General features: G+C 49.1%; 2 protein-coding genes across 2 annotated transcripts; both read left to right on the top strand.

Annotated features, from left to right (window-relative positions):
• The first annotated feature begins 103 nt into the window (after positions 1-103).
• On the top strand, positions 104-14596 carry LOC142821466 (zinc finger protein RFP-like). Its single transcript, XM_075912463.1, has 10 exons — positions 104-237; positions 637-1102; positions 2843-2938; positions 3347-3577; positions 3886-3908; positions 4590-4705; positions 5274-5333; positions 7297-7497; positions 13955-14061; positions 14543-14596. The coding sequence occupies exons 2-10, from the start codon at positions 731-733 to the stop codon at positions 14594-14596; spliced, it is 1260 nt and encodes a 419-aa protein (XP_075768578.1). The 5' UTR covers positions 104-237; positions 637-730.
• Positions 14597-16168: 1572 nt separating this feature from the next.
• Positions 16169-26596, top strand: LOC142821571 (uncharacterized). The gene has a single exon (XM_075912915.1). The coding sequence runs from the start codon at positions 17860-17862 to the stop codon at positions 19072-19074; it is 1215 nt and encodes a 404-aa protein (XP_075769030.1). The 5' UTR covers positions 16169-17859; the 3' UTR covers positions 19075-26596.
• Positions 26597-26899: the final 303 nt, after the last annotated feature.

Genomic DNA, 26899 nt, shown 5'->3' on the forward strand with positions numbered 1-26899 from the left:
CCAGCGTTGGCCTGTGACTGGAGTCACCGACCCGCTGCGCACGCGCGGTTGGATCCCTCCTTGGCCGTTTTTTCATTTCGCTCCCCCCGCCTCTACTCAGGCCCCGCCCACCCCGCTGCGAGCGGGAGGTAGGAGCCCCGGCTGCATCGTGAGGGACGAATTCTGAGGGAGCTGTTACTCACCACGCCGCTACTTCCGCTTCCGGCAATGCTGGGAAGGGAGGGGGAGCAGAAAGCGGTGAGCCGGTGCCGGGCGGTTAAATCGCTGCGGGGGGCTCCTGATACCAGCCTGGCTGGCGCTTTGGGGACAAGGGTTCCAACTGCCGCGGGGGCAATGGTGGGAAGGGGCGGTCGCTCCCTGATGCTCCCGCCGGGCTGAGGGGGCTGAGCGCTGGGTGGAGGGGAAACGGTCGGGCGGGGCGGTCGCTGAGAGGGGGGGCTCGGAGCGAACCGGGGGCTGTGTCGGGGACGGGATTTGAACACAGGATGAGGAAGGGTGCAGAGACGGAGGGGGCGGGGGCTCTGGCTGGGGCAGGGGGCTGAGGGGCCCAGTGGAGGCCCTGGTGGGGGCAGTGGGTGAGCAAAGCTTTTGGCTTTTTGCGGGTTTTAATTTTTTTTTTAATTTTTTACCGAGGAGTGCTGGTACCTCAAACACCCGCCTTTGGACCTGCCCTTCCGTTGCTGAGCTCAGGAAAGTGACACGGCCCCTGTTCCCCAGTCCGGAGGCAGCTATGGCTGCAAAGGGCCCTGTGGAAAGGCTCCGGGAGGAAGCATCACATCCAATCTGTCTGGAGGATTTCACAGCCCCTGTCGCTCTGGAGCGTGGGCACAATTTCTGCCAGGCCCCCCTCAGCCCTCAGTGCAGAGACACCGAGCAGCAGGGACCCCTCCCGCCCAACTGGCAGCTGGCAAATGTGGTAGAACTAGCCAAGCCGCTGAGTTTCCAGGCAGCAAAGAGAGCAACATGGGACAGGGTGTGTGGGGAGCACCAGGAGGCTGTGAAGCTGTTCTGTGAAGCGGATCAAACTCCCATCTGTCTGGTGTATGACAGATCCCAGGCTCACATGATGGTTCCTTTTCAGGAAGCTGCCCAGGAGTACAAGGTACAGAGTTGCTGTCCAGTGTAATGGGAAATAATGTTGCATTTTAATTACAGGCTAATTTCACTGACTGTTACCTGGCACAAGTGTGACACGGCTCTTTATAGCCTTCATGGTACAAGACATGCTGTAAAAAGTAAATGCTCTGGCTGTGGGGCAACTTACATCAAGTCTTTACAGATACGTGATGTCGGAAATGTTTCTCTGAGGCTCTGAATCCTGAAACCTAGCCTTCATTGGTGACAGGAGGGGTTTTAACATAAAGGAAGGTGTTAACAATCAGAGAGGTTTAGATCAGTGTTTTTCAACCAATGGTATGAGTTCTCTTAGGAGAACTTGAGAGAAGTGTGGGGAGGTACATCAACATAACTGAAATTTGGAGAAAACGGAATTTTTGTTTTAAGTTTTACAGGACTTTATTATTTTTGTACTTCTTACACCCAAAAATTTCATTGCCTGCCCTGCTACAATTAAGTTATTTAAACAAATGTGTTGCAACGGTAGAAAAAAATGGTGTGTCTGAAAACTGCAGGTACTGGGGGTACTTATAATTTTTTTTAAAGGAGGACTTTATAAAAAAAAGAGGTTCAGAAACACTGGTTTAGATAACAGGAGCCTGCAGGCCAGTCTATGGGAGAGAGTTGCCTTAAGATTGGAGTAGAGGAGGTTACAAGCTGTTACTGATTGCTACTGATTCTCAGCCAATCTGTCATTTGCCTTATAAACCCACAATGACATCTGGGCCCTGCACAACAGCCAGAAAGGGACAGAGCCTGGCCTGAGCAGGTCACAGTCTGGTTAGACAAAAGGTGGGAAGGGAAAGTGAGGAAGCAAGTTCCCTCATGGTCACCAAGCATGTCAGTGGGAGAGTATAGCCACGAACCCTGTTCTCTCCAGGCTCAATCCAAGGCTACACTAACCACCAGGCTGTGTTCCATCCCACCTCTCCGCATCACTGAACAATGTGGCCCTTAGATGGGAAAGACACTTTGCTACAGGCCCAGCAGGGAGAGGAGGTTTCCGGCTGAGATGCTGAACTCCTGGGCTGCTGTATGACATGTTAAACTCAGATGCGGCAGCCAAGAGGAGGTAACTGGGCTGGATGGTGTGGGGCCCCAAGCGCCTTGAGTCCACCCATAGCTAGGCTCCAGGCAGCGCAGGGCCATGCCAGACCCACTGGGATTTGACTGGGTTGTAGCCAGGGTTCAAATTGGTTAACTGATGAGCGAATGCTTATCAGTGCCAGTTACCAGTTAAACTCCCCACTGTCCCTGGCAGTGCCTGCTTGCCCCAACAGCAAATATCGGCCTGGAGCTGCTGGGAGTCCCCATCGGCTGGCAGTCTTGGTGGCCACCCTCAGCAGACATCACGAGAGAGCCCCGACCCCAGGAGATCTCGTGTCTGATACTGGCCTTGTCTGTCAGTGGATTCAAAAATACTGTAACTGATTAAATTATCGGTTACATCATTCATATTTTTAACCCTTTTTACTCCCTCATCCCCCACTTGCGTCATTCTTTATGAAGGTGCCACCACCGATCTGTCCCGCACTCTCACAGGCATCCTGCTGCATCTGCCATCTCTTCCTGTCTCTTTTTCTATGGACAAAGCCATGTCCAGGGCTGAGTGCCTGCCAGAGAGGGACAGAGCTCTACAAAACTGGGACTGTGCAGCTTAAAGGCAGACAAATGGGCTCCCAAAATCTCATGGGGTTTACCCTGGTGCTTATTTCTGTTTCTTGAGGAAAAATTGGAGGCCCATTTGAAGGCTCTGAGGGAAGAGAGAGAAAAGCTGCTGGGAAGGAAAACGACAGCCGAAGAGAAAAGTCAGGAGTATCTGGTAGGTGCCCATGGTTATGAAGTGGCAGGGACTGGCAGTGGGAAGGCTGTGTTAGGAGGCAGACTCATTTGTGACTTTGGTGAGGTTGGGCTTGTCTGTTTTTCTCCTGGACCATGGATTGCTGGGTTAGATCCATGTGTAGACAGGCCCTGAGGTTCCATTTCAGTGGATGAATTAATGTCCACCCCTGTGACTTTCCCAGAAATCCTCCCCAGAGGAAATGAATGTCCCTGTGAGGGGCTGTCTACTGTGTCTGCTCACTTGGTGCATTAACATCTTGGTTTCTTTGTCCTCCCTGGGTATCTCTGTCAGGTTGGTGCTGACTCTCAGCTGTGCACTCAGTTCCCCATGTAAGGGCCTCAAGTTCCATCCATGTCCCCAACCAGCCCTTTCCCTGTTTTCATACAGAAACAGACACAAGCCAAGAGGCAGAAGATTGTGGCCGAGTTTCAGAAGCTGCAGCAGTTCCTGAAGGAACAAGAGCGACTCCTGCTTGCCCAGCTGGAGAAGCTGGATGAGGAGATTGGGAGGCTCCAGACTGATGCTATTGGGAAACTCTCTGGGCAAATTTCCCATCTCAGCGAGCTGATTGGTGAGCTGGAGGGGATGTGTCAGAAGCCAGGGAGTGAATTCCTGCAGGTGAGACTGAGGGAGAAACGTTCCAGCTCCCCACACAGGAAAGGGAGACTCCTGAATCACAAGCGGGTTTCAGCTGTTAGATCTGAGTGTAACTCAGCATGTGCATTGCTGACATGTGACTGACTATTGTGCTTTGCAGAGTTACAAGTATAGAGCTATTAGAGATGGCAAAGCCCCATTCGCTTAAAGGATCCATGACTCTGGGGCCAGGCCAAGGTTTTTCTTCCCCATGTTTGCAAAATCCCTTCCCTGGAATCCCCTGTATGTGTCCAATGGCGCTGAGATGCTTTTCTGTCTGTTTTCTCTAGGACATCAGATGCACCTTGCGCAGGTACGTGGTCTTGCTCCCCTTACACTGCACAGTGCAGGGAAAGAGCTTGGAGCTGATGTTGGCACCGCATCTCCCCTGCAGCCAGATGCTGGATAAGGATGGACTCATTTAATTCTGAGGGTCTCACCCTTGCACAGCAGACTCTGGAATTCTCCATTTAGGGCATAGTCTGACCTCAAGTGTTTCTTAGAGCTGTCACCTCCCTGGGTGCTGGCTGCCTCAGGATTATGGGGCTGGAACATGGGCCTGTCACTACTGGGCACATTCAGCCCAGGGCAGCAGGGACCAAGAGTCTGTCCCACCCAAGGGCTGTTTGGAGACCTGTGTGGAAGGAGCTGGGAAGGGGGCAGCTGGTGGCTTATTCTAGTCCCTAGTGGACAGATTCCTTCAGCCCTTCACCTGGGAACCTCCTGTCCCTCAGTTCCTGGAAGCCAAGGACTGAGATGACCAGGAAGACTAAATTCTCCTTTTGTCCCCCAGCTGGTCTCTCCAGGCCAGAGGTGAAGAACAGCAATGGGACCTTTCAGGGGAAGGTTGCACACCCATGGGCTGTTTTGCCCCTGCTCTAAGGCTGGGAGAATTGGAGGAATTCTAACGCCAGACCTGTTAGAGCTAAGACTTACTAGCCAGAACTTATAATCAGTAAATGAAATACAGTCACATGAAATTGTTTCTGTCCAGGTGTGAGACGGGGCAGTTCCAGCTGCCAGAGGAGATTTTTCCTCAACTGGAACAACAAGTCAGCAGTTTCTCAGAGAAAACGATTGTGCTGTCGGAGACTCTGAGGGAGTTCAAAGGTACCTAGGAGGGATGCAAGAGGGGAAAGTGGCTTAAGTATCTGAGACTATTGAATCTGGCCTCTGAAGCCAACGTTCCCCTACCTCAATTCCCATGGGGAGAATGACGGCCCCATAATACTACTCTCCTTAGAGACACTGAGCGAACAGACCCAACTGCTTGCAGATAGAGCCAGGAGTTTGCAAACTCTGAACCTCCCGTTAGTGTCAAATGGCTCAAAATGAGTAAAGTTAATGTCATGGCAACACCTTCCGCCACCACAGCTTATGGTAAGACGCGGTAAGTGATTGAGAGAAACTAAATGGGAAGGGATGAGGAGGGAAAAGTAAATTTCATTTGCAGCTTGTCTTTCCTGGGGTGGGGGTAAGGCTGCGGGGATGTTGGCTCCATTGCTGGGAGGTGCCTGAATGAGAGGGGAAACAGAAGATTTCAGATCTTTTCATATTAAACACTTGAGTGTGTCTCTGTCTGGTCTCTGATACAATTGAAACGCAGAGTTCAGAGTGGGGACATTATTATAAAGAGGAGAGCCTGGAATCTCACCTTCCTTATCCTTTTCCCCTCCAGACACTCTGCCCTCGGCACTGGAGAGAGCAAGAGGAAAATCCCTGGGAGCTTTTGGACAGAGTGAGTTTGCTGGTGGAGATTCTTTAAATGATAAGAAAATTTCAGTGATAACATTTTCATGGGATTATCATTGAAGTTACCAACCAAACCCAAGGACCATGGCACACACAGCCCTAAATTTCACTCACTGATCAGTGAGGAGCCACAGGGGCACTAGATTGGGGATCTGCGGACACTTTAAGAAACACTGGTCTGTGGGGTTTGATGCTAAAGGGGTGAAGTTAAAGCACACAATGGACTTCAGGCTGAGATTTCACTGTTAAATTAGTTTCAGTCTGGGATTGGTTTCAAACAATAAATAGGCTGAAAGGCTGAGAGCTGACCTGCTTCCACTGTATAATTTTGTTCCTGGCAAGAAACTGTTGGATACCTAAGGGCTCTTCAGTCTAGTGCAGGCCTGGGCAAATGCAGGCCATGGGCTGAATCCAACCTGCCAAGCCATTGGATCCAGCCCATGGATGCTGGGGGAGCCATGGGCTTGTTCCATGCTTGACATGCCTCATCTTCAAGCCACTCACAAAGCGATTGTGAGCCTGGGGGCGGGAGTGGAAGGCTTCAGATGCTGCTTCCACTCCCAGAGCAATCCCATTGGCAGGTTTCTGGTCAGAAACTGAGCACCATGCCCCCTCCCCTCTGGCTCTTAATTATTCACACACACACGGCCCTGCAGCCTGTGCAAGGGTTGGGCAGGCTCCCTTCCTGCCTGGGATAGGTGGATGGCTGCAGGGCAGGAATCAATAAGGTAAGTCTCCTGGCCAGAGCTTGTCTCTACACCCCAACCCTTCCTTCCCCTTCTAATCTCTGCCCCTGCACTCCACATACCCAAACTCTCTGTCCTCCTCCTATATCTATATTTGCAAGAAGTTCTCAGTGGTCAGAAACCCACAGCCCCTTAGTGTCCACTCAACCACTTCTCTAAATTAAATTTACTTTAAATATCTGAGTCCAGTCTAATCCAGTGCCCAAGGTCACACCTGCCTCTCTCACCCAAACTCTCCCACTCCCCTCTCTCCCTCCTGTATCCCAATCCCTTACCCCCAAGCTCCCTTCTGCTTCCAATGCCCATCCTAGACCCTGCATTTCTTCTCTTAATATCATGGAAGAGTGCTGCTCTCAGCCACTTTCCAAAATCTTGGAGTGGCTCCCCATGAAAATGTGTTGCCCACCCCTGGTCTAGTGGATACGGCTCAGGAAGAGCCAATATCTGAAAGCTAAAGCCAGACAATTTCAGGCTAGAAAAGAGGCACAAATGTTTGATAAGGAAGAGGATTAGCTGCTGAAACAAATGAGCAGAGAACTGGTGGATTCTCCATCTCTTGATGTCTTCAAATCAACACAGGGCAACTTTCTAGGAAACATACTGTGGGGAAACAGAGCTTTGTGCCTGCGTAACTGGGTTTAGTGTAATGGCTTGTGCCACAGAGGAGGTCAGACTGCATAACTATGGATATTTTCTGATCCCATGAATCCATGAATTTTAAGATCTCATCCTGCAAACACTCAGCACACATGTTTAATAAGCACCTGAATACTTGTATTAACTTCACTTAATCTCTGTTGTGGAGAGGGTTTATAAAGTCTCTGTCAGATGAGAGGACCAAAGTTTGTGCTGCAAATCAGTGAATGAAGACTAAGGGTTTTAAATACATCACCTAAATTTAACCTACGTCTGTGTTCAAGCAGTTAAATATGTGGCTTGTTATAAAAAACACTGGGTGCTGAGAACCGAATCCCATTGTTGCAGGTGCAGTAATGTTGAAACTCAAGCCAGGTACGGAGAGAAATTAATATGGATTTGAGATCTAACTTGTTTGTGGTGTTTATGGAATATCTAGACTCAAACTTTTGCCCACAGTGGCAGAGTCTAGCATGTGTCACCAGGGAGAGTCTGGGGAGAATGGGCATGTGGAAAGGATTAAAGCCCCTTCTGAAATGTCTTCATTTGCTCCTCTTCCCCCGACAGGCTTTAGAACTCACATGTCTGTCTCCAGCTCAGCCCCTGACCTACAGAGCCAGGTACAGGAAATGGCTGTGGTGGAGCCAGTGAGTTTCGAGGAGGTGGCTGTGCATTTCTCTGAGGAGGAATGGGCTTTGCTGGATCTGGGCCAGAGAGCCCTCTACAGGGATGTGATGCAGGGGAATTATGAGGCTGTGAACTGGCTGGGTAAGGATTCCTGTTCCCTTGGATATTAGAAGCTGGGTTGGGCTGCGGAGCAGCTGGGTTGGGTTTGGTTGAGACTCCTCAATGTCCTCTGACCCCCAGTGTCAGTAGTGTCAGCCCCAGTAATCATAGAATAGAATCATAGAACTGGAAGAGACCTCAGAAGGTCATCAAGTCCAGGCTCCTGCTCTAGGCAGGACCAATTCCAACTAAATCAACCTGGCCAGGGCTTTGTCAAGCCGAGACTTAAACACCTCTAGGGATGGAGACTCCACTACTTCCCTAGGTAACCCATTCCAGTGTTTTACCACCCTCCTAGTGAAATAGTTTTTCCTAATATCCAACCTGGACCTCTCCCACCACAACTTGAGACCATTGCTCCTTGTTCTGCCATCTGTCACTACTGAGTCAGCTTTTCTTCATCCTCTTTGGAAGCTCCCTTCAGGAAGTTGAAGGCTGCTATCAAATCACCCCTCACTCTTCACTTCTGCAGACTAAACAGACCCAAGTCCCTCAGCCTCTCCTCATAAGTCATATGCTCCAGCCCCCTAATCATTTTGGTTGCCCTCCGCTGGACCCTCTCCAATCCTCCACATCCTTTTTGTAGTGGGGGGCCCAGAACTGGACACAATACTCCAGATGCGGCCTCACCAAAGCCGAATCAAGGGGAATGATGACATCTCTGGATCTGCTGGCAATGCTCCTCTTAATGCAACCTAATATGCCATTAGCCTTCTTGGCTACAAGGGCACACTGTTGACTCATATCTAGCTTCTCATCCACTGTAACCCCCAGGTCCTTTTCTGCAGAACGACTACTTAACCGGTTGGTCCCCAGCTTGTAACTATGCTTGGGATTCTTCCGTTCCAAGTGCAGGACTCTACACTTGTCCTTGTTGAACCTCATCAGATTTCTTGTGGCCCAGTCCTCCAATTTGTCTAAGTCATTCTGTACCCTATCTCTGCCCTTAAGGGTATCTACCTCTCCCCCCAGCTTAGTGTCATCTGCAAACTTGCTGAGGGCGCAATCCATCCCCTCATCCAGGTCATTAATAAAGATATTGAACAAAACCGGTCCTAGAACCGAACCTTGGGGCACTCCGCTAGAAACCTACCGCCATCCTGACATCGAGCTGTTGATCACTACCCGCTGGGCCCGGCCTTCTAGCCATCTTTCAATCCATCTTACCGTCCATTTATCCAATCCACATTCCCTTAACTTGCTGGCAAGAATATTGTGGGAGACCGTATCAAAAGCCTTGCTAAAGTCAAGGTATATAACATCCACTGACTTCCCCATGTCCACCGAGCCAGTTACTTCATCATAGAAGCTAATTAGATTGGTCAGGCACAACTTGCCCTTTGTGAATCCATGCTGACTATTCCTAATCACTTTCCTCTCATCCAAGTGCCTCAATATGGATTCCTTAAGGATCCCTTCCATGATTTTTTCCAGGAACCGAGGTAAGACTGACCGGCCTATAGTTCCCTGGATCATCCTTCTTCCCTTTTTTGAGGATGGGCACTACGTTTGCCTTTTTCCAGTCACCTGGGATTTCTCCCGATCTCCACGACTTTTCAAAGATAATAGCCAAAGGCTCCTCAATGACATTTGCCAACTCCCTCAGTACCCTCGGATGCACTTATTCCGGACCCATGGATTTAAGTAAGTTTAGCTTTTCTAAATAGTTCCTAACCTGTTCTTTACCCACCACGGGCTGTCCATCTTCATCCCATCTTGCGTCACTTGGCGCAGAAGTCCAGGAGCCGACCTTGTCCGTGAATACAGAGGCAAAGAAAGCATTGAGTACTTCAGCTTTCCCCACATCATCTGTCACTAGGTTACCTCCTTCATCCATTAGGGGCAGCACTCCCTCTCTGATCACCTTCTTCTTGTTAACATGCCTGTAGAAACCTTTCTTGTTATCCTTCACATCCTTAGCCAGTCGCAATTCCATTTGCGCTTTCGCCTTCCTGATAACCCCCCGGCATTCTCGAGCTATACCTTTCAACTCCTCCCTGGTCATTTGTCCAAGTTTCCACTCTTTGTAAGCTTCCTTTTTGTGCTTAAGTTCACCCTGTAAGCCAGTCCGGTCTCCTACCATGTTTGCCTCTCTTGCTACGCGTCGGGATGGTTTCTTTCTGTGCCTTCAATAAGGCTTCTTTAAAATACTGCCAGCTGTCCTGGACTCCTTTTCCTTTCATGTTAACATCCCAGGGGATTCTGCCCATCAGATCTCGGAGGGAGTCAAAATCGGCTTTTTTTGAAGTCCAAGGTGTGTATTTTACTACTCTCTTTTCTTCCTTTGGTCAGGATCCTGAGATCTACCATCTCATGATCACTGCTTCCCAGGTTGTCACCCACCTCCACTTCCCCTATTAGTTCCTCCCTGTTTGTGAGCAGAAGATCAAGCTGCGCACGGCCCCTGGTCGGATCCTTCAGCACCAGTGTCAAGAAGTTATCCCCAACATTCTCCAAAAACTTCATGGATTGCCTGTGTACTGCCGTATAGGTTTCCCAGCAGATGTCAGGGTGATTAAAGTCCCCCACGAGAACCAGGGCCTGCGATCTGGAAGCTTCGTTCAGTTGTCCGAAGAAAGCCTCATCTACCTCATCCACCTGATTCGGTGGCCTGTAGCAAACACCAACCACAACATCAATGCTGTTGTTTGCTCCTTTAAACTTAACCCATAGACTCTCAACAGGTTTTTCTCCCTCTTCATACTGGAGTTCAGAGCAATCGTAGTGCTCTCTTACGTATAGTGCAACTCCTCCTCCTTTTCTCCCCTGCCTGTTGTTCCTGAACAGTCTATACCCTTCCATGACAGCGCTCCAGTCATGCGAGTCATCCCACCAAGTCTCTGTTATCCCAATTAAATCATATTTCTTGGTCTGGGCCAGGGCCTCCAGTTCTTCCTGTTTGTTGCCCAGGCTTCTCGCATTAGTGTACAAACACTTCAGGTAACCAGTTGATCGTCCTATCTTCTCCATTCGAAACATGGGTCCTCCTTTCTTGCCCCTTCCTCTCTGCATTTCTTCCCGGTATCCGACTTTCCCACTCCCCTCAGGGTTTTGGTCACCGTCCCCCGACGAACCTAGTTTAAAGCCCTCCTCACTAGGTTTGCAAGCCTGCCTGTGAATATGCTCCTTCCTCTCCTCATTAGGTGGATCCCATCTCTTCCTAACAATCCTTGCGTCCGGAACAGAGTCCCATGGTCGAAGAAACCAAAGCCCTCTCTGCGACACCATCTGCGCAACCATGCATTTACGTCCTCAATTCGACGATCCCTGCCCAGTCCTTTCCCTTCAACGGGGAGGATGGAGGAGAATACCACTTGTGCTCCAAATTCTTGGATCCTTCTTCTAGCGCTACATAATCCGCAGTAACACGCTCAAGATCATTCTTGGCCGTATCATTAGTTCCCACATGGAGAAGCAGGAAGGGGTAGCAATCCGAAGATTTGATCAGCTTGGTAACCCTCTCAGTGACATCCCGAATGCGAGCTCCCGGTAAGCAGCATACCTCTCGAGATTCCAGGTCTGGACGGCAGAGGGATGGCTCTGTCCCTCTTAGAAGGGAGTCCCCGACCACCACCACCCGTCGTTTCCTTTTGGGCGTGGTGGCCGTGGAACTCCCATCCGTAGGACTACGCATCCCATGTTCCCTTCTGGTTTCTTCCTTGTGAGGTTCCTTCCAGAGCTTTCAGCACTGCAGAGCCTGTGGAGAGAGCTTGAAAGCGATTGCTTACCTCTATAGCATTGGGGGATTCCTGTGCTGGCCTTTTTCCCCTTCTAGAAGTTACATGCTGCCAGTTCTCTTCTTGGTCGTGTACTGCCCTCTCTGGCTCTTCTGCCTGCCGTGCTTGAAGGATTAAATGCTGCCTTCTATCGAGGAAGTCTTCATCCTCTCTGATCAAGCGTAGGGTTGACACTTGGGCCTCCAGTCCTCTAATTTTTTCTTCCAAAATGTCGACCATCTTGCACTTGGTGCAGATGAAATCCGTTCTTTCTTCCAGGAGGAAGACAAATATGGCACACGTTGTGCAGGTAACAACAGCAGACCCATCATCAACCATTGCTGCTGTCCTGGAAAAGGGATTTAAAAAGAAAGGCAAGAGAACCTCCCGCCCTTGCGAACTCCCTCTCAAAACTCCCTGTTAGCAATCACCTGTTCGCAAGCTCCTTGGTCGCTTGCCCACTACCTTATAAAGCCCCTCCCCCTACCAAGGCTCAGCCAATCAGCAGAGGCTTCTAGAATTCAAACTTTAATTAGAAGCCAACAGTTTCCACCTGCCAATCACAGCCAATCATGGGGAGGGGGGAGGGGAAAAAAGCCTCACTCTCAAACACAGGGGAAAATAAATAAACAAAAAACCAAAAAAGAACACACACCAACCCTCACTCACAAACACAAGCTCAGCATACAGCAAGAAAGCCCCAAGAAACACCCACTTCCCACAAGACTCCTGTATCTATTTCTCCTCTACCTGGAGAACTCCCCCTCTAAAGCCTCACTCAAACAGGGAAAGGAGAAAAAAAAAACACAGCACCACCACACACCAAACAAACACAAGCTCTGCACACAGTAAGAAAGCCCCAATAACAAAACACACTTCCCTCAAGAGTCCTGTATCTGCTTCTCCTTCACCTGGAGAACTCCCTCTCAAAACTCCCTGTTAGCAATCATCCTGGCTCCTGTGTAAAAGAGTGTCCCCTCCATGCCTCCTCCCAGGGGAAGCAGGTTCAAGTTCATAACAATGGTGCTGCCATTTCCAAGGTCTCAATGTGCTTCCCACCATCTTGCCCTTGTTGTGCCTTGGCCAAAGGTGTTAGTGGAAGGGGCCAGGCAAAATCAGGAGATGGGTCTGGGTCTGGCTGCTGGCAGTGCCTGTGGAGTAGCCTTGTGCTACACTGGCAGAGTGTGCAGCTTGTCCATGCTCCATAGCTCAGGGTTGTTGCTGTAGAAAGACACAGCCTTTGTTCAGGAGCTAAGGCTCTCGGCTAGGTTTATTGTTGAAGGAGCAGGGTGCTAGTGTCCCAGCTCTGCTAGCACAGGTACAGTGAGATGTGTCCCACCCGACAAAGGTAGCAGTTCAGTCAGCAACCAGAGTGCTGCCCTCCTCATTCTGCCCCATGGAGTGAGGGAGCTGCCATTGTATCTTCTCCATCTCCTTCTGTACGAGCCCTGCCCTTTATGTTTCCCTTCCCCAGGCAGGCTGCTCTTGCTCCCCCAAGATTCCTCCTGCATTCCCTTTTCCCTCTCTGTGACCCCCCCCCCGAGAGTTTCCCTCCATTGCACCCCTGCCCCCCCGATGGATTGCTTTCCCCCCACCCCCCGCAAACCTTGGGAGCTGGTGGCAGCTTCCCTGGGCCCAGGCAGGGATTGCAGTCCCCTCTGCTGGGAGCATCCTGGGGACAAACCCTCCCCCTGGAGCACTGGGGCCCTGTTCCCAGAGGGACAGGAGCGGGGTGTCTCTCTGCCCTGTCCCCAAGCGCTGCCTGCCCTGGGGCAGAGGCTAGGCTGGGGGGACTGCCCTGGGAGGGGATCCCTAGGTGCAGCTTTCTAAATACCACTGGCCCCGCGGGTGATTTTTCCCGCTGAGCTGCAGCCTGAGCTGTGGGGCCCAGCAGTGCCACCGCCCCCTCTCCTCCCAACCCAGGCTCAGGGATCCGGCCTTTGTCAGGCCTCATAATCTTAGCAGGCAGTGGCTGTGAGTCCCTTCCTGCTGCCTGGACGGAGCCAGGGATTGCTTCCTCTTGCTTCTGGGTCCGATTGAGTAATAGGCTCCCAGACTCCTGCTGGCTGCTGCTGAGTTCTAGCGCAACACCCACCCATGTGCAGGCAGTGTATCTTGGCCCGGCAACCAGCAGTTCACGGCCCACCACTGGTCCGCGGACCAGCAATTGGGAACCACTGTTCTAAGGTGCCTGCACAGCTGCACGTGAAGAAGTAAATGGGCACAGACCCAGTGGGTGGAGCCACGAGGCAGGGTTCCACTAAAGAGGTGCCTGCTGGACCCTGCAGAGGATGTGGAAGATGGTCATGTGATGTGGAAATAGGGAGTGGGTGGGAGTGGGGTAGCTTGGGAGAATAGGGGAAGGAGTGACAGGGTCAGTGGGATGAGATGGTGGAGGGCTGTTTGAAGCATCCCAGCACCAGCTGGGCTGCCAGCTGCTGGTGTTTGCTAGAGCCTATGCTCAGACTGGGCAGGGGGGAGCAGGCTGCACTGGGGGTGGGGTGCCAAGCATGAGGTCAGTCCAAGCTCAGCTTTCCTTTACTTCTTGTTGAGGCAGCTCTGAGGCTGGGGTGAGGAGCTAGTGTTAATTTCCTCCTGATTGTCAGTGTTATTCCTGGCATATCTCACACGTTGTGATGTGATGGGGAGGAGGAATGCGGTGCCCCCACTGTGTTCCACTGCTAGAATTATAGAGCAAACCCCAAGCTCTGATTTCTCTGCAGTTCTAAGCCAACTGGTGTGTCGCCTCCTATCAACAGGGACAGAGGAAGCACTTGCGTTTGGCCAAGGTGAGTTTCGGTTGACAGCTGGTGGACATCTGTCGGGAAAGGTTCGTTTGATGGGAACCCTTTTATATAAAACCCTTTTATATTTAATATCTAATTTTTTAGAAGTTACCATACGGCTAATCAGCCCAGTCAGGACAGGCTAGTTCATTCAGCACTCACGACTCAGAGTTAAATGCAAGTGCAAGAGATGTAAAAAGTATTGAATGCATAGACCAGACAGATTGTTAACATCCACACTTGGAAAGAATAAAATGACATGTTATATGTGTGTTATCGGTAGTGCCAGGCAGTAACAACAGTAATAGAGTGATGTTCTGTGAGGTGACTGTGTGGAGATACAGAGATGATGTTTACTTTCCAACCACATGGGTGACAGAGAGAGAGAGATTTTGTGTGTGCTGGATGACACTGGGGAAGTTTCTGGACCAGGCTGTGTCCTCTCTGCCATGCTCTGTGGAGATGGGGTACAGGCTCAGGGGACATCCTGAGATCAGCACTGACTTCCCCCCCCACTCTTTGCAGTTAGTAGGAGGTTTCTTCCTGGGAGCAACTGCAGGACAGTGCAAGGTGGCTTAGCAGCACCTGAGCACGTGCTGCCAGCCATGCACACTCTGCTGATCTGCTGGGCAGCCGCACGTGTACGCAGCTGACAGGGCGCACAAGTGGAGGGGACTCATTGTTCCATGCAAAGCTCCCAGTACTGTGAGTAGAAACATACAGGGGCCAGATGGAGTTTAGTGACATGAGCTGGTCACATGCCCTTTCCTGCTCTGATGAGCCATGGCAGCATTGCCCACCACCTGGCTGAAAAGTCCATAGGAAAGTCTGTCCGTGGGGGATGAGCTTTCCAGGTCCTGCATGTTTTGTGGATGGACCATCCCTCTGAATGCTCCACTCACAGTGCACTGGCTGGATGGGATGGAAATTATATTTTAGGTGTTTCCACATCAGCAACTACATTTGAAATTCGACTGCATGGTCAGTATTCATAACTTGAGGTACAAAAATGATGTCCACGTGCAGACAGGATAATCAAAATCATCACATCTGAACATTCCCATTGGCGGACCGCACATGACACACATACACAATTACAACAAATCTTGTGCTAACAGTGGGAGTATGACCTACATGGTCATATTTTAATCCTATAACACCACAGGGAGGATTTCCCCTTACTAAATGAAAGTCCAAGAAGGAGTCTGGCTGACAGTGTGAGGAAGGCGCCAAAAATGTGAATGGTTGATTCTGTGCAGCCAAGGGGGACAACAAATGGGAGGCTAGGCTGGCCACGAGGAAAGCTGGAATCCACACACAGAGGGTGGTGGTGGCAGAGTACAACCGAGGCAGCAGAAAGGGAGCTGAGCTGCAGGGACAAGGTAGCTGTGTGCCCGAGACACCCCCTCCACCCCCACCCAAAGAAGCAGCACAGCCAAATGACCATGGCCAGCTATGGAAGCAGCAGCTATTGTGGGCAGTGTCAAGGCCCACCCAGCCATGGGCAGAGGGCAGGAGTCTGGAGTCTAGGTAGGGTCTGACACTAAATACTTGCCTCATCGTTCAGGTAAATACGTCTGCTTCCACCTGGTTCAAATAGAGCATCCAAGCCAATGAGCAGGAGCTTTCTGGACAGAGCCCTTACAGAGCTACAGCTGGGAAGCTGCTGGGTCCTTTCCACATTCTAGGGACCTGCCATGTGGCTGCTGCAGTCTAATCCCTACCTATGGCTCTTGAGCAGCATGTTCCTGTCCTGCCCTGGGTGGGTGAGGGGATGGAACAGGCCATGAGGGAGACTTAGTTGTACCCTGGAGCTGTGGTTCTCAACCTTTTTAGACTATGGCCCACACTGCTTAATGCAGACCTTTCCACAGACTGCGGCTACGTCTAGACTGGCATGATTTTGCGCAAATGCTTTTAACAGAAAAGTTTTTCTGTTAAAAGCATTTGCACAAAAGAGCATCTAGATTGGCACGGATGCTTTTGCACAAAAAGTGCTTTTGCGCAAAAGGATCGGTGGCCAGTCTAGACACGATTTTGTGCAAGAAAGCCCCAATTGCCATTTTTGCCATCAGGGCTTTTTTGAGCAAAACAGTTCTTCCCTGTCTATACTGGCCCTCTTGCGCAAAAACATTTGCGCAAGAGGGCTTATCCCTGAGCAGGAGCATCATAATATTTGCGCAGGAACACTGACAATCTTACATTAGATCGTCAGTGTTCTTGCACAAATTCAAGTGGCCAGTGTAGACAGCTGGCAAGTTTTTGTGCAAAAGCAATTGCTTTTGCGCAAAATCTTGCCAGTCTAGATGCGCCCCACAAGTCAACCACCTGTGATGACAAAATGGGTGTAGAAGAGGATAGTTTGAGTGGGAGATTGGGTATAGGAGTGTGCTGAGAGTGGAGGTCTGGGGATAGGGATGTGGAATCTGAGATGGGTGGGGGTCACTTACCTGTCTCCATACTTCCTGCCACTCCTAGACATGGGAGTGTTTTTCAGACAGAGAGAGGGGGAATGGCAGCATGGAGCCATTTCCTTCTGCAAGTCATATTCTGCTCCCAAGGCTTGATCTCTTCTCCGCCCTTCCCCCCACATAGTAGGGACCTGGTGCTGGCACTCCAAACTTGGGGGTGCTTAGAGCCATAGTGCCAGCATTGGCTTCACACTGAAGGCTCGGAGGCAAGTCCCAAATTTGTGGCCCACCTACAAGATGTTCACATACCACTAGTGTTCTATGGACCACACTTTGAGAACCACTTCCCTCAAGGGTGCAACAGAGCACTCAGCTCCCCTGGGGAACCAAGTGGGCCATACTTCAGGCACAGGCTGTTGGGATTGGGAGTGTGGAACATAGGCAGGGCCTGAAGCAACTAGCCAAGGGTTCATTTTGTGCTCAGACAACTTCCCCTGCCTCCTGGCCCAGTAGAGCAGCTGAGCCCCCCAGCCAGGAGCTTTGTGAACAGAGCCCTTGAGCTAGAGCTCTGCTGGGTCCTTTCTCTCCAAGCCCTAGTGACCTGCCATGTGGCAGTTGCAGTCTGAGCCCTACCTGGGTGACACTGTGTCAGACCTGCCACCCCTCAATAGGTGCTCCACTTCTGAGCAGTGTGATCCTGTCCTGCCGTGGGATGGGAATGGGGGATGGAAGGGGCCATGACAGAGACTTAGTTGTACCCTAAAGAGTGCAGCAGGGTGCTCAGCTCCCCTTTGGAATCAGCTGGGCCATTCCCAAGACGGGGGATGCATCTTTACTGCAGGTGAGTGTGTCCTGGAATCTTGTACTGGCCAGAGCCCAGTCTGCAAGGTGGGGAAGGAGCCTCTTTAGGTGGGTGACTCAGATCCTGGCTCTGGAAGCAGTAATGGCACAGACCTTAACGAATAAAATCAGCACTTGGTTAATTGTTCCCCAAGCAGAATTTCTAGTTTTGAAAGCGATCTCCTGTGTGCAGCAAGGGATGGAGCTGCAGATCCCAGATCTTTGGGGCTGTGAGGAAGGGGAGATCATCAGTGACCCCCACATAGGTGATCAATCCACTAACCTGACTCAGAAACCAATTTCTGTGTCCTTGTAGCAGGTATTACTTGTACATTTTCATCAAGTCTCACTGCCTCTTCAGCCTGTCTTCAAGTCCGGTCTGAGTAGGGGGCAAAGAGTGGGAGCCAAAGGTTGGGCTCACTCCTTTGGGAGATGGTTATGGGGAAGGAGGATGGACTCAGCTCATGATTATTGAACTTATTAGGATGATTTGGGTGTGTTCCCCTTTTCTGTTCCCTGTTCAGAGTTTTCCTTTCAGCTCAGCACAGGGAATGACTCCTGTTTGGATTCTCTGTCCCAGCAGGTGATGGGATGCTGAGTGAGAACAATGAGAAGAGTCTTCAGCAGGAAGCACTGGAGCAAATGGCTCCAAATGGAATGTTACTGGGAAGATTTGAAGGGAATGTTTCCCAGATATGTGAGCAGGGCGAGATCTGTAAGAGTCAACATAGCCCAGATAGGTGGCTGGGAAACCATCCAGAGAAGGGACAAGGTAAATTCAGTCACAGGAGCAGAGAGGTGAAAAGAAACATAGAAACCATTCAACAGAAAATCCTCTATGAACAAACACCCTCCATGTATAATGACTGTGCCACTCTTACTGAACACCAGAGAATCTACACAAGGGAGAAATGCTTCAGCTGCTCTGAGTGTGGGAAAGGTTTTGGTAGAAGCTCACACCTTTCTAGACATAAGAGAACCCATACAAGAGAGAAACCATTCAACTGCTCTGATTGTGGGAAGAGCTTCAGTAGACGCGCGCATCTTGTTACTCATAAGAGAGTCCACACAGGGGAGAAACCCTTTTATTGCTCTGACTGTGGGAAAAGTTTTAGTAGGCGCTCACATCTTTGTAGACATCAAAGAACCCACACAACAGAGTCATGTTTCAACTCCTCTGGCTGTGGGAAAGACTTCAGTGAGAGATCAGACCTTGTTAGACTGAAGAGAATCCACACAGGGGAGAAACCCTTCAACTGCCCTGACTGTGGGAAAAGCTTCAGTTGGAAATCACATCTTAATATACACAGGAGAATCCACACAGGGGAGAAACCCTTCAGCTGCTCTGACTGTGGGAAAAGCTTCAGTAGGAGCTCATATCTTGTTACACATAAGAGAACCCATACAGGTGAGAAACCCTTCAGTTGCTCTGATTGTGGGAAAAGCTTCAGTGAAAGATCAGTCCTTGTTAGACACAGGAGAATCCACACAGGGGAGAAACCCTTCAGCTGCTCTGAGTGTGGGAAGAGCTTTCGTGGGCACTCACATCTTGTTATACATAAGAGAATCCACACAAGAGAGAAACCTTTCAACTGCTCTGACTGTGGAAAGAGCTTCAGTAGGCACACAAATCTTGTTACACATAAGAGAGTCCACACAGGGGAGAAACCCTTTTTTTGTTCTGACTGTGGGAAAAATTTTAGTAGGAGCTCACATCTTTGTAGGCATCAGAGAACCCACATGACAGAGCCATATTTCAACTCTGACTATAGGAAATGCTTCAGTGAGAGATCAGAGCTGCTCTGACTGTGGCAAAAGCTTCAGTTTGAAATCACATCTTAATATACATCGGACAATGCACACAGGAAAGAAAACTTTCAACTGATTTTAGGAAGAGCTTCTGATTTTAGGAAGAGCTTCAGTAGTTGCTCAAATCTTGTTACACATAAGAGAATCCATACAGAGGCGAAACCCTTTGATTGTTCTGACTGTGGGAAAAGCTTTGGGGAGAGATCAGGCCTTGTTAAACATTAAAGAATTCAGAGGGGAAAACACCATGACTGTGGGAAAACCTTGATTTACCACTCAAATTTCAACAATCATATATATAGTAGCCCAATGTCTGTGACTCTGTAACACTGAAATGCTTCTTGTTCCCTCTGGGTGGCGCTGTTGCTTCCCTGGCTGTTCCTTCTGGGTGGCACTGTTGCCTGAGTCACGTCTTTCGCCTCCTGCTGTGGTGCTCAGCTGACTTCTGCACCGCTCAGCCAGGCCGCTGCGGGAGAGCAAGCACTGCAAGCAGCCATTTGGGTGCCGTGGTCCCCATGCAGCATGGGGAGTTCGGGGCCCAAACAGCCTCTTGCTCCCCTGCGGCAGCCTGGCTGAGCAGCACAGAAGTCAGCCGAGCACCACGGTGGGAGGGGAAGGGGGCAGGGCCAGGCTGTGTATGTCACCACCCCACCCCCACTTCGTGCCCCCCTTTGCCTCTCTCAGTGGTGCTAGGCTGAGTTCTTGCACATGGGAGCAAGTGACGCAAGTGACCATTTGGGCTCTGCGGTCCCCTGAGTGAGAAGCAGGAGGGGGAGAAGCAAGACAGAGAGGCAGGAGGCAGAAGAGAGCTGAGGGGGGGAGGCAGGAGGAGGAGGAGGGAGAGAGACCAGAGGCTCAGGAGAGAAGGCCAACGTGGAGGAGAGACCTGAAAATCATGTCTTATGATGGGCTAATTGGCTAATTATGATATAATACACACAGGAGCATAGAATCATAAAATCAAATCATAGAGCTGGAAGAGACCTCAGGAAGTCATCAAGTCCAGCCCCCTGCCCAAGGCAGGACCAATCCCACCTAAATCAACCCAGCCAGGGCTTTGTACAGCAAAGACTTAAACACCTCTAGGAATAGAGATTCCACCACCTCCCTAGGTAACCCATTCTAGTACTTCACCACTTTTCTAGTGAAATAGTTTTTCCTAATATACACCTAGGTCTCCCCCACTATAACTTGAGACCATTGTTCCTTGTTCTACCATCCATCACTACTGTGAACAGCCTTTCTCCATCCACTTTGGAACCTCCCTTCAGGAAGTTGAAGATTGCTATCAAATCCCCCCCTCACGCTTCTCTTCTGCAAGCTAAAGAAACCCAATTCACTCAGTCTGTCACAGGTCATGTGCTCCAGTCCCCTAATCATTTTGGTTGCCTTCCCCTGGGCCCTTTCCAATGCATCAACATCCTTTCTATACTAGGGCAGAGGGGGAAGACCTGGACACAATACTCCAGATGTGGCCTCACCAGAGCCAAATAAAGGGGAATCATCACTTCTCTAGATCTGCTGGCAATGCTTGTCTTAATACATCCTAATATGCCATTAGCCTTCTTGGCTACAAGGGCATGCTGTTTGACTCATATCCAGCTTCTCATCCATTGTAATCCCCAGGTTCTTTTCTACAGATCTACTACTTAGCCAGTCTGTCCCCAGCCTGTAACAGCTTGGGATTCTTTCATTCCAAGTGCAAGACTCTATGCTTGTCCTTGTTGAACCTCACCAGATTTCCTTTGGTCCAATCCTCTAATTTGTCTAGGTCACTTTGGACCCTATTCCTGCCCTCCAGTGTATCTATTTCTCCCTCTAGCTTAGTGTCACCTGTAAACTTCCTCAGGGTGCAATCCATCCCCTCATCTAGGTCATTAATAAAGATGTTGAACAAAAACAGTCCTAAAACCAATGCTTGGTGCACTCCACTAGAAACCAACTGCCAACCTGACTTCAAGCCATTGATCACTACTGATTGGGCCTGACAGTCTAGCCAGTTTTCTATCCATTTTACAGTCCATTTATCCAATAAATAATCCCTTAACTTGCTGTCAAGAATATTGTGGGAGACCGTATCAAAAGCTTTACTAAAGTCAAGGTAAATCACATCCATTGACTTTCCCATATCCACAAAGCCAGTTTCCTCATCATAGAAGCAAATCAGAGTCATCAGGTATGACTCACCCTTCATGAATCCATGTTGACTATTCCTGATCACTTTGTTATCTTCCAAGTACTTCAAAATGGATTCCTTGAGGAACCCCTTCATGATCTTTCCAGGGACTGAGGCAAGACTGACTGGTCTGTAGTTCCCTGGATTTTCCTTCTTCCCTTTTTTAAAGATGGGCACTACATTTGCCTTTTCCCAATCATTTGGAATCTCTCCCAATTGCCATGAGTTTTCAAAGATAATGGCCAAGGGTTCCTCAATGACATTTGCCAACTCCTTCAGTACTCTCGGATACATTAAATCCGGATCCATGGATGTTTAGCTTTTCTAAATAGTTCCTAACCTATTCTTTCGCCACCAAGAGCTGTACACCTCCTTCCCATACTGCGTTGCCCAGTGCATTTGTCTGGGAGTTGACCTTGTCTGTGAAGACAGAGGCAAAGAAAGCATTGGGTACTTCAGCTTTTCCCACATCATCTGTCACTAGGTTACCTCACTCATTCAGTAAGAGCCCCATACCCTCTTATTGCTTACATGCCTGTAGAAACTTTTCTTGTTATTCTTCACATCCCTTGTTAGCTACAATTCCAATTTCACTTTCACCTTCCTGATAACTCCCCTGCATTCTTGAGCAATATATTTATATTCCTTCCTAGTCATCTAAGTTTCTACTTCTTGTAAGCTTCTTTTTTGTGTTTAAGCTCACCTAGGCTGTCCCCGGTAAGCCAATCTGGTCGCCTACCATATTTGCTTTTCTTACAGTGCATCAGGATGGTTTCTTCCTGTGCCTTTAATAAGCAGGTGTCGACAGTTAGGGAAATCTACTCACCCGTGGTGGGTAGATTTTAGCCCGGTGTGGCCTCACAGCATGGTCAGCACATGTGCAGCACGGTCTGTGCATGCGCAGCATGCGCTTCTGCGTGACTGGTGAGCAGGGCTCACTGGCGCTTGGTGAGCCCTGTTAATAAGGGTTCTTTAAAATACTGCCAGCTCTCCTGGACTCCTTTCCTCTTCGTGTAAGCATGCCAGGGAATCCTGCCCATCAGTTCTCTGATGGAGTCAGTCTACTTTTCTAAAGTCCAGGAAGTGTATTTTGCTACTCTCCTTTCTTCCTTTGGTCAGGATCCTGACATCTACCATCTCATGATCACTGCTTTCCAGGTTGTCACCCACCTCTACTTCTGCTACTAGTTCCTCCCTATTTGTGAGTAGCAAGTCAAGCTGCCCATGGCCCCTGGTCGGTTCCTTCAGCACTTGTACCAAGAAGTAATCCCCTACATTCTCCAAAAACTTCCTGGATTGTCTGTGTACTGCTATATTTGTATCCTAACAGATGCCAGAGTGGTTAAAGTCATCCATGAGAACCAGGGCCTGCAATCTGGAAGCTTCTCTCAGTTATCCAAAGAAAGCCTCGTCTACCTCATCCACCTGCTCCAGTGGTCTATAGCACACACCAACCACAACATCACTCCTGTTGCTTCCACTTCTAAACTTAACCCATAGACTCTCAACAGTTTTTTCTTCCTTTAAATACGAGCTTTGAGCAATCATACTGCTCTCTTACATTCAATGCAACTCCTCCTTTTCTCCCCGCCTGTTTTCCCTGAACAGTTTATACCCTTCCATGACAGTGCTCCAGTCATGCGAGTCATCCCACCACATCTCTGTTATTCCAATCAAATCATAGTTCTGCGACTGGGCCAGGGCTCCTAATTCTTCCTGTTTATTTCCCAGGCTTCTCACATTTGTATATAAACACCTTAGGGTAACCAGTTGATCTCCCTATCTTCTCCATCTGAATCAGGGGTCCTCTTTTGTTGCTCGTTCCTCCTTGGGATTCTTCCTGGTACTCGACTTTCTCACTTACCTCAGGGCTTTGGTCACTGTCCCCCAACAAACCTAGTTTAAAGCCCTCCTCATGGGGTTTGCAAGCCTGCCCGCAAAGATGTTCTTTCCTCTCTTGGTTAGGTGGATCCTGTCTCTTCCAAACAATCCTTGTGCTTGAAACAGTATCCCATGGTTGAAGAAACCTCTCTCCGACACGACCTGGGCAACCACACATCTAGTCCCATTGATACCCTGAACACATACACACACACAGTCGTAGCCTCAAGCTCCCTCCCCCCACACACATCCCTAATCCTGTGCCCTGACTTCTATACCCTCCCAGATCCTCACCCCACCCCTGAGCCCCACTCCCAGCATACACTCCCCAGATGAGTGCCCTGAGTCTCCCACACTCCACTCCACACTGTAATTTCTTACAGGTACTGTCCTATCACAACCTCTCCCTCAATTTCCTGCCTTTAGCCTCCCCCTGCCCAAGAGGTGATGCCTAATATGACAGATGACAGTACCTGTAAAAATGTAATTTTCATCCTTGGGAGCAGCTCAGCCATGCAAAGGGACTGCCTGGAGTAGGAAATTAGCCCTGGAAGGCCAGAGTGGGTGAGGCAGTGACATCACAAGGGCTTTTTGCAGCATCTTAGCTTATTGGCAAAAGAAGATTGGGAGGCAGTGACCTCACAGAGTCCATGACAATGGCAAGGTCAGACCGGCTACAGGGCAGGGGCAATCTTAGAGACCACTATGACTTTCTGCAGGGAGTCTCCTTCCTGAGATCTGCCCACAATGTCAGAAAAAGAATTAGGGTCACAAACATGAGTGTGAGGAGAAGCCTCATTGGAGCGTTTTCCTTTCCCATGACTAACTGGTGTAGAACAGGGTTTCCCAACCTTTTTTTAAATAAAATACTCTTAAAAAAAGAAAAGTAAGTACTACCTATTTAAAACAAATAAGTACCCCCAGTTCCTATAATTTTCAGACGCACAAAAATTTTCCACCATTGCAACACATTTGATTAAACAACTTAATTGTAGCTCGGCTGGCGATGAAATTTTGCAGTGTAAAAAATACAAAAATAATAAAGTGCTGTAAAATTTAAAACAAATTCAGTTTTTTCCAAATTTCAGTTATGTTGTGGTACCTGCCCCAGACTTCTGTCAAGTACCTCTAAGGGTACTCATACCACTGGTTAAGAATCACTAACCTAGAAGACAGACATCCCTGTAGAGGAGGTAAGAGTCACCAAAAGGTCTTATGCTGACAGAACTGGGGAATTAGATCAAGTGGTAGCATGTTTGCTTAGCCTGCAAGAAGTAGTGGGATTAATACTCACATTCTCCAGTGATGGGGGAGTCCCCTTTTTTCTTTTCCCAGCAGAGTCAGTCAGATGGCCAAATGCCTTCAGAGGCCCCTCCCTCTTCCTATGTGTTCTCCTCACAAGCTAGCCACGGCTTATTTACAAATCTGTAAACCCCATTGCACGAGGAATAATACTTCTTCAGAAATAGCTATTTCAAAATAGCCATACTATGGATGTTTCACTGCTGCTATTTTGAAATAGCTCCTGCCCAGGGCCATTGAAAGTAATTACTCCCCTGTGTTTCCTGCAGCTCTAAACTGAAGTAACATGTCCACATTAGGGGAGCCTTCCTTGGACTAATTTTGAGGCTTCCCTGTAGTGTGGACATGCTATTTCAAAACAAGCTATTTCTTTCTTTTCAAAATACCATTTTTCGAAATAAGTGTGCTTTGTAGATGTACCCTGAGGCTATGTCTAGAGTACAGGCTTCTTTCAGAAGAAGCCTTTTTTAGAAGGGAGCTTCCAAAAAAATACTTCTTCCAGAAGAGAGCATCCACACTGCAAAAGTGCATTGAAAAAGCGATCTGCTTTTTCAAAAGAGAGAGTCCAGGCTGACTGGACACTCTCGCATGTAAGCTGTGATTCTTATAGATGGCATGGCCACCAGGGCACCTGTGCTTTTTCCCCTTTTCTTTTTTTCCAAAAGAACTTTCTTCTCCAACCACACACACCTTTTTCTGAAATAGCTCTTTTGCAAAAAGGCTTCTTCCTTGTAAAATGAGGATTACCAATGCCAGAAAACCCCCTCTATTCCTTCGATTTTCTTGCAGAAGAACACAATTGCAGTGTGGACGTTGCTCAAGTTTTGTCAAGCAAAATGGCCATTTTTACAACAGAAACCTCTGTAATATAGACATGTCCTGAGAGCTTAGAGAAGGGGAGGGAGGCAGGATCAGGGGGAGAAGGCTCCATTACTGTGTAAGAGGGAGGCTCTTCCCTGACCAGTGGGGAATTGTTGCCTCTCCGATGTGCCCAGGTCTGGTGGGTCATTTCCTCAGGTTACTGAGTGGGGGCTGGAGCCAGTTCCGTGTTGTCTCCTTCAACAACAAAACTGAGCCAATGGATCTCGTGTCAATCTGACTTGCACTGGGCTAGTGCTGTGTGTGCCATGGAGCTTCCTGCAGGGCTGCCCACATGTAAGAGGAGGAGGGCAGTGTGAGTCTCAGAGCTGTGCCCTTTCTGAAAGACTTGTGTCAATGACAGGTGTTGTCTTGGTGAGGTTGGAAGGAGGACCCCCATAAGCCACCATTGTTTCACAGATGGTATAACATGACCTGTTGATGGAGAGGAAAGACTTGGCAGCTTGCATGGAAATAGATGCGGTTGTTTTCCCTGGCTGGGAATCAAACCCCAGCTATAGCAGTGAGAGTACTGAATCTCAGCCACTAGACCACCATGGAGATGCAAATGTTTTTCTGAGTCTAAAGTCACCTACCAAACAGAATTTAACCTACAACCCTGGCTTCCAGAGCTCAGGGAGAGTGTGGGGGGTCTCATAGTTGATCTGTGGGGTTCAGCATCAAACCAGCCCCCACATGTGGGATGTGTAATTGTGCTGGAATCTGGTTACTCTTCTACCATCCCTCCATAAGTAGCTGGGACAGCTTCCTTCCGTTGAGCTTAATGGTTCCCCACTCCCCCCCAGCAGGAAGCCAAAGGGAGCAAAGAGCAGAAGTACTGGAAGATGATGGGGGAGCCCTGTCCCTCTGAGTTTGATTTGGTGAGTCTTAGTTGGACTTGCTAAATATAACTCCAGAAAACTGATTGCCACCATTCCTCCCCAGCTGGATGTGGATTTTGTTCTTTTACCCAGCCCATGGAGCAAAGGCAGCACTTTCCCAAGGGGACTAATTCTGCTCCACCTGCAAGTTGTCTCCACGATGTGGCCCAGCAGCTTTCTGCCCCAGTGGGGCTGGCTTTTGAAGAGAGTAAGTAGGAAGAGGTCACTGGAGACCCTTAGCTCCCCAGCTGGTTTTGTCTGTGAAAGGGAAAGTGGGGATTCCACTATTCATGGACAACATGGGTGTTGATCCTACTGCCTCACATATACTGAGTGGTGATAGAAATGTAGCCATGTTAGTCTGGTGTAGCTGAAACAAAATACAGGACTATGTAGCACTTTAAAGACTAACAAGATGGTTTATTAGATGATGAGCTTTCGTGGGCCAGACCCACTTCCTCAGATCAAATAGTGGAAGAAAATAGTCACAGCCATATATACCAAAGGATACAATTAAAAAAAATGAACACATTTTTTAATTGTATCCTTTGGTATATATGGCTGTGACTATTTTCTTCCACTATTTGATCTGAGGAAGTGGGTCTGGCCCACGAAAGCTCATCATCTAATAAACCATCTTGTTAGTCTTTAAAGTGCTACATAGTCCTGTATTTTGTTTCACATACTGAGTGAGCACTCTGCTACTTGAGCTAATTCTCCCACC

The sequence above is a fragment of the Pelodiscus sinensis genome, chromosome 31 (assembly GCF_049634645.1).
Source record: "Pelodiscus sinensis isolate JC-2024 chromosome 31, ASM4963464v1, whole genome shotgun sequence".
Lineage (NCBI taxonomy): Eukaryota > Metazoa > Chordata > Testudines > Trionychidae > Pelodiscus > Pelodiscus sinensis.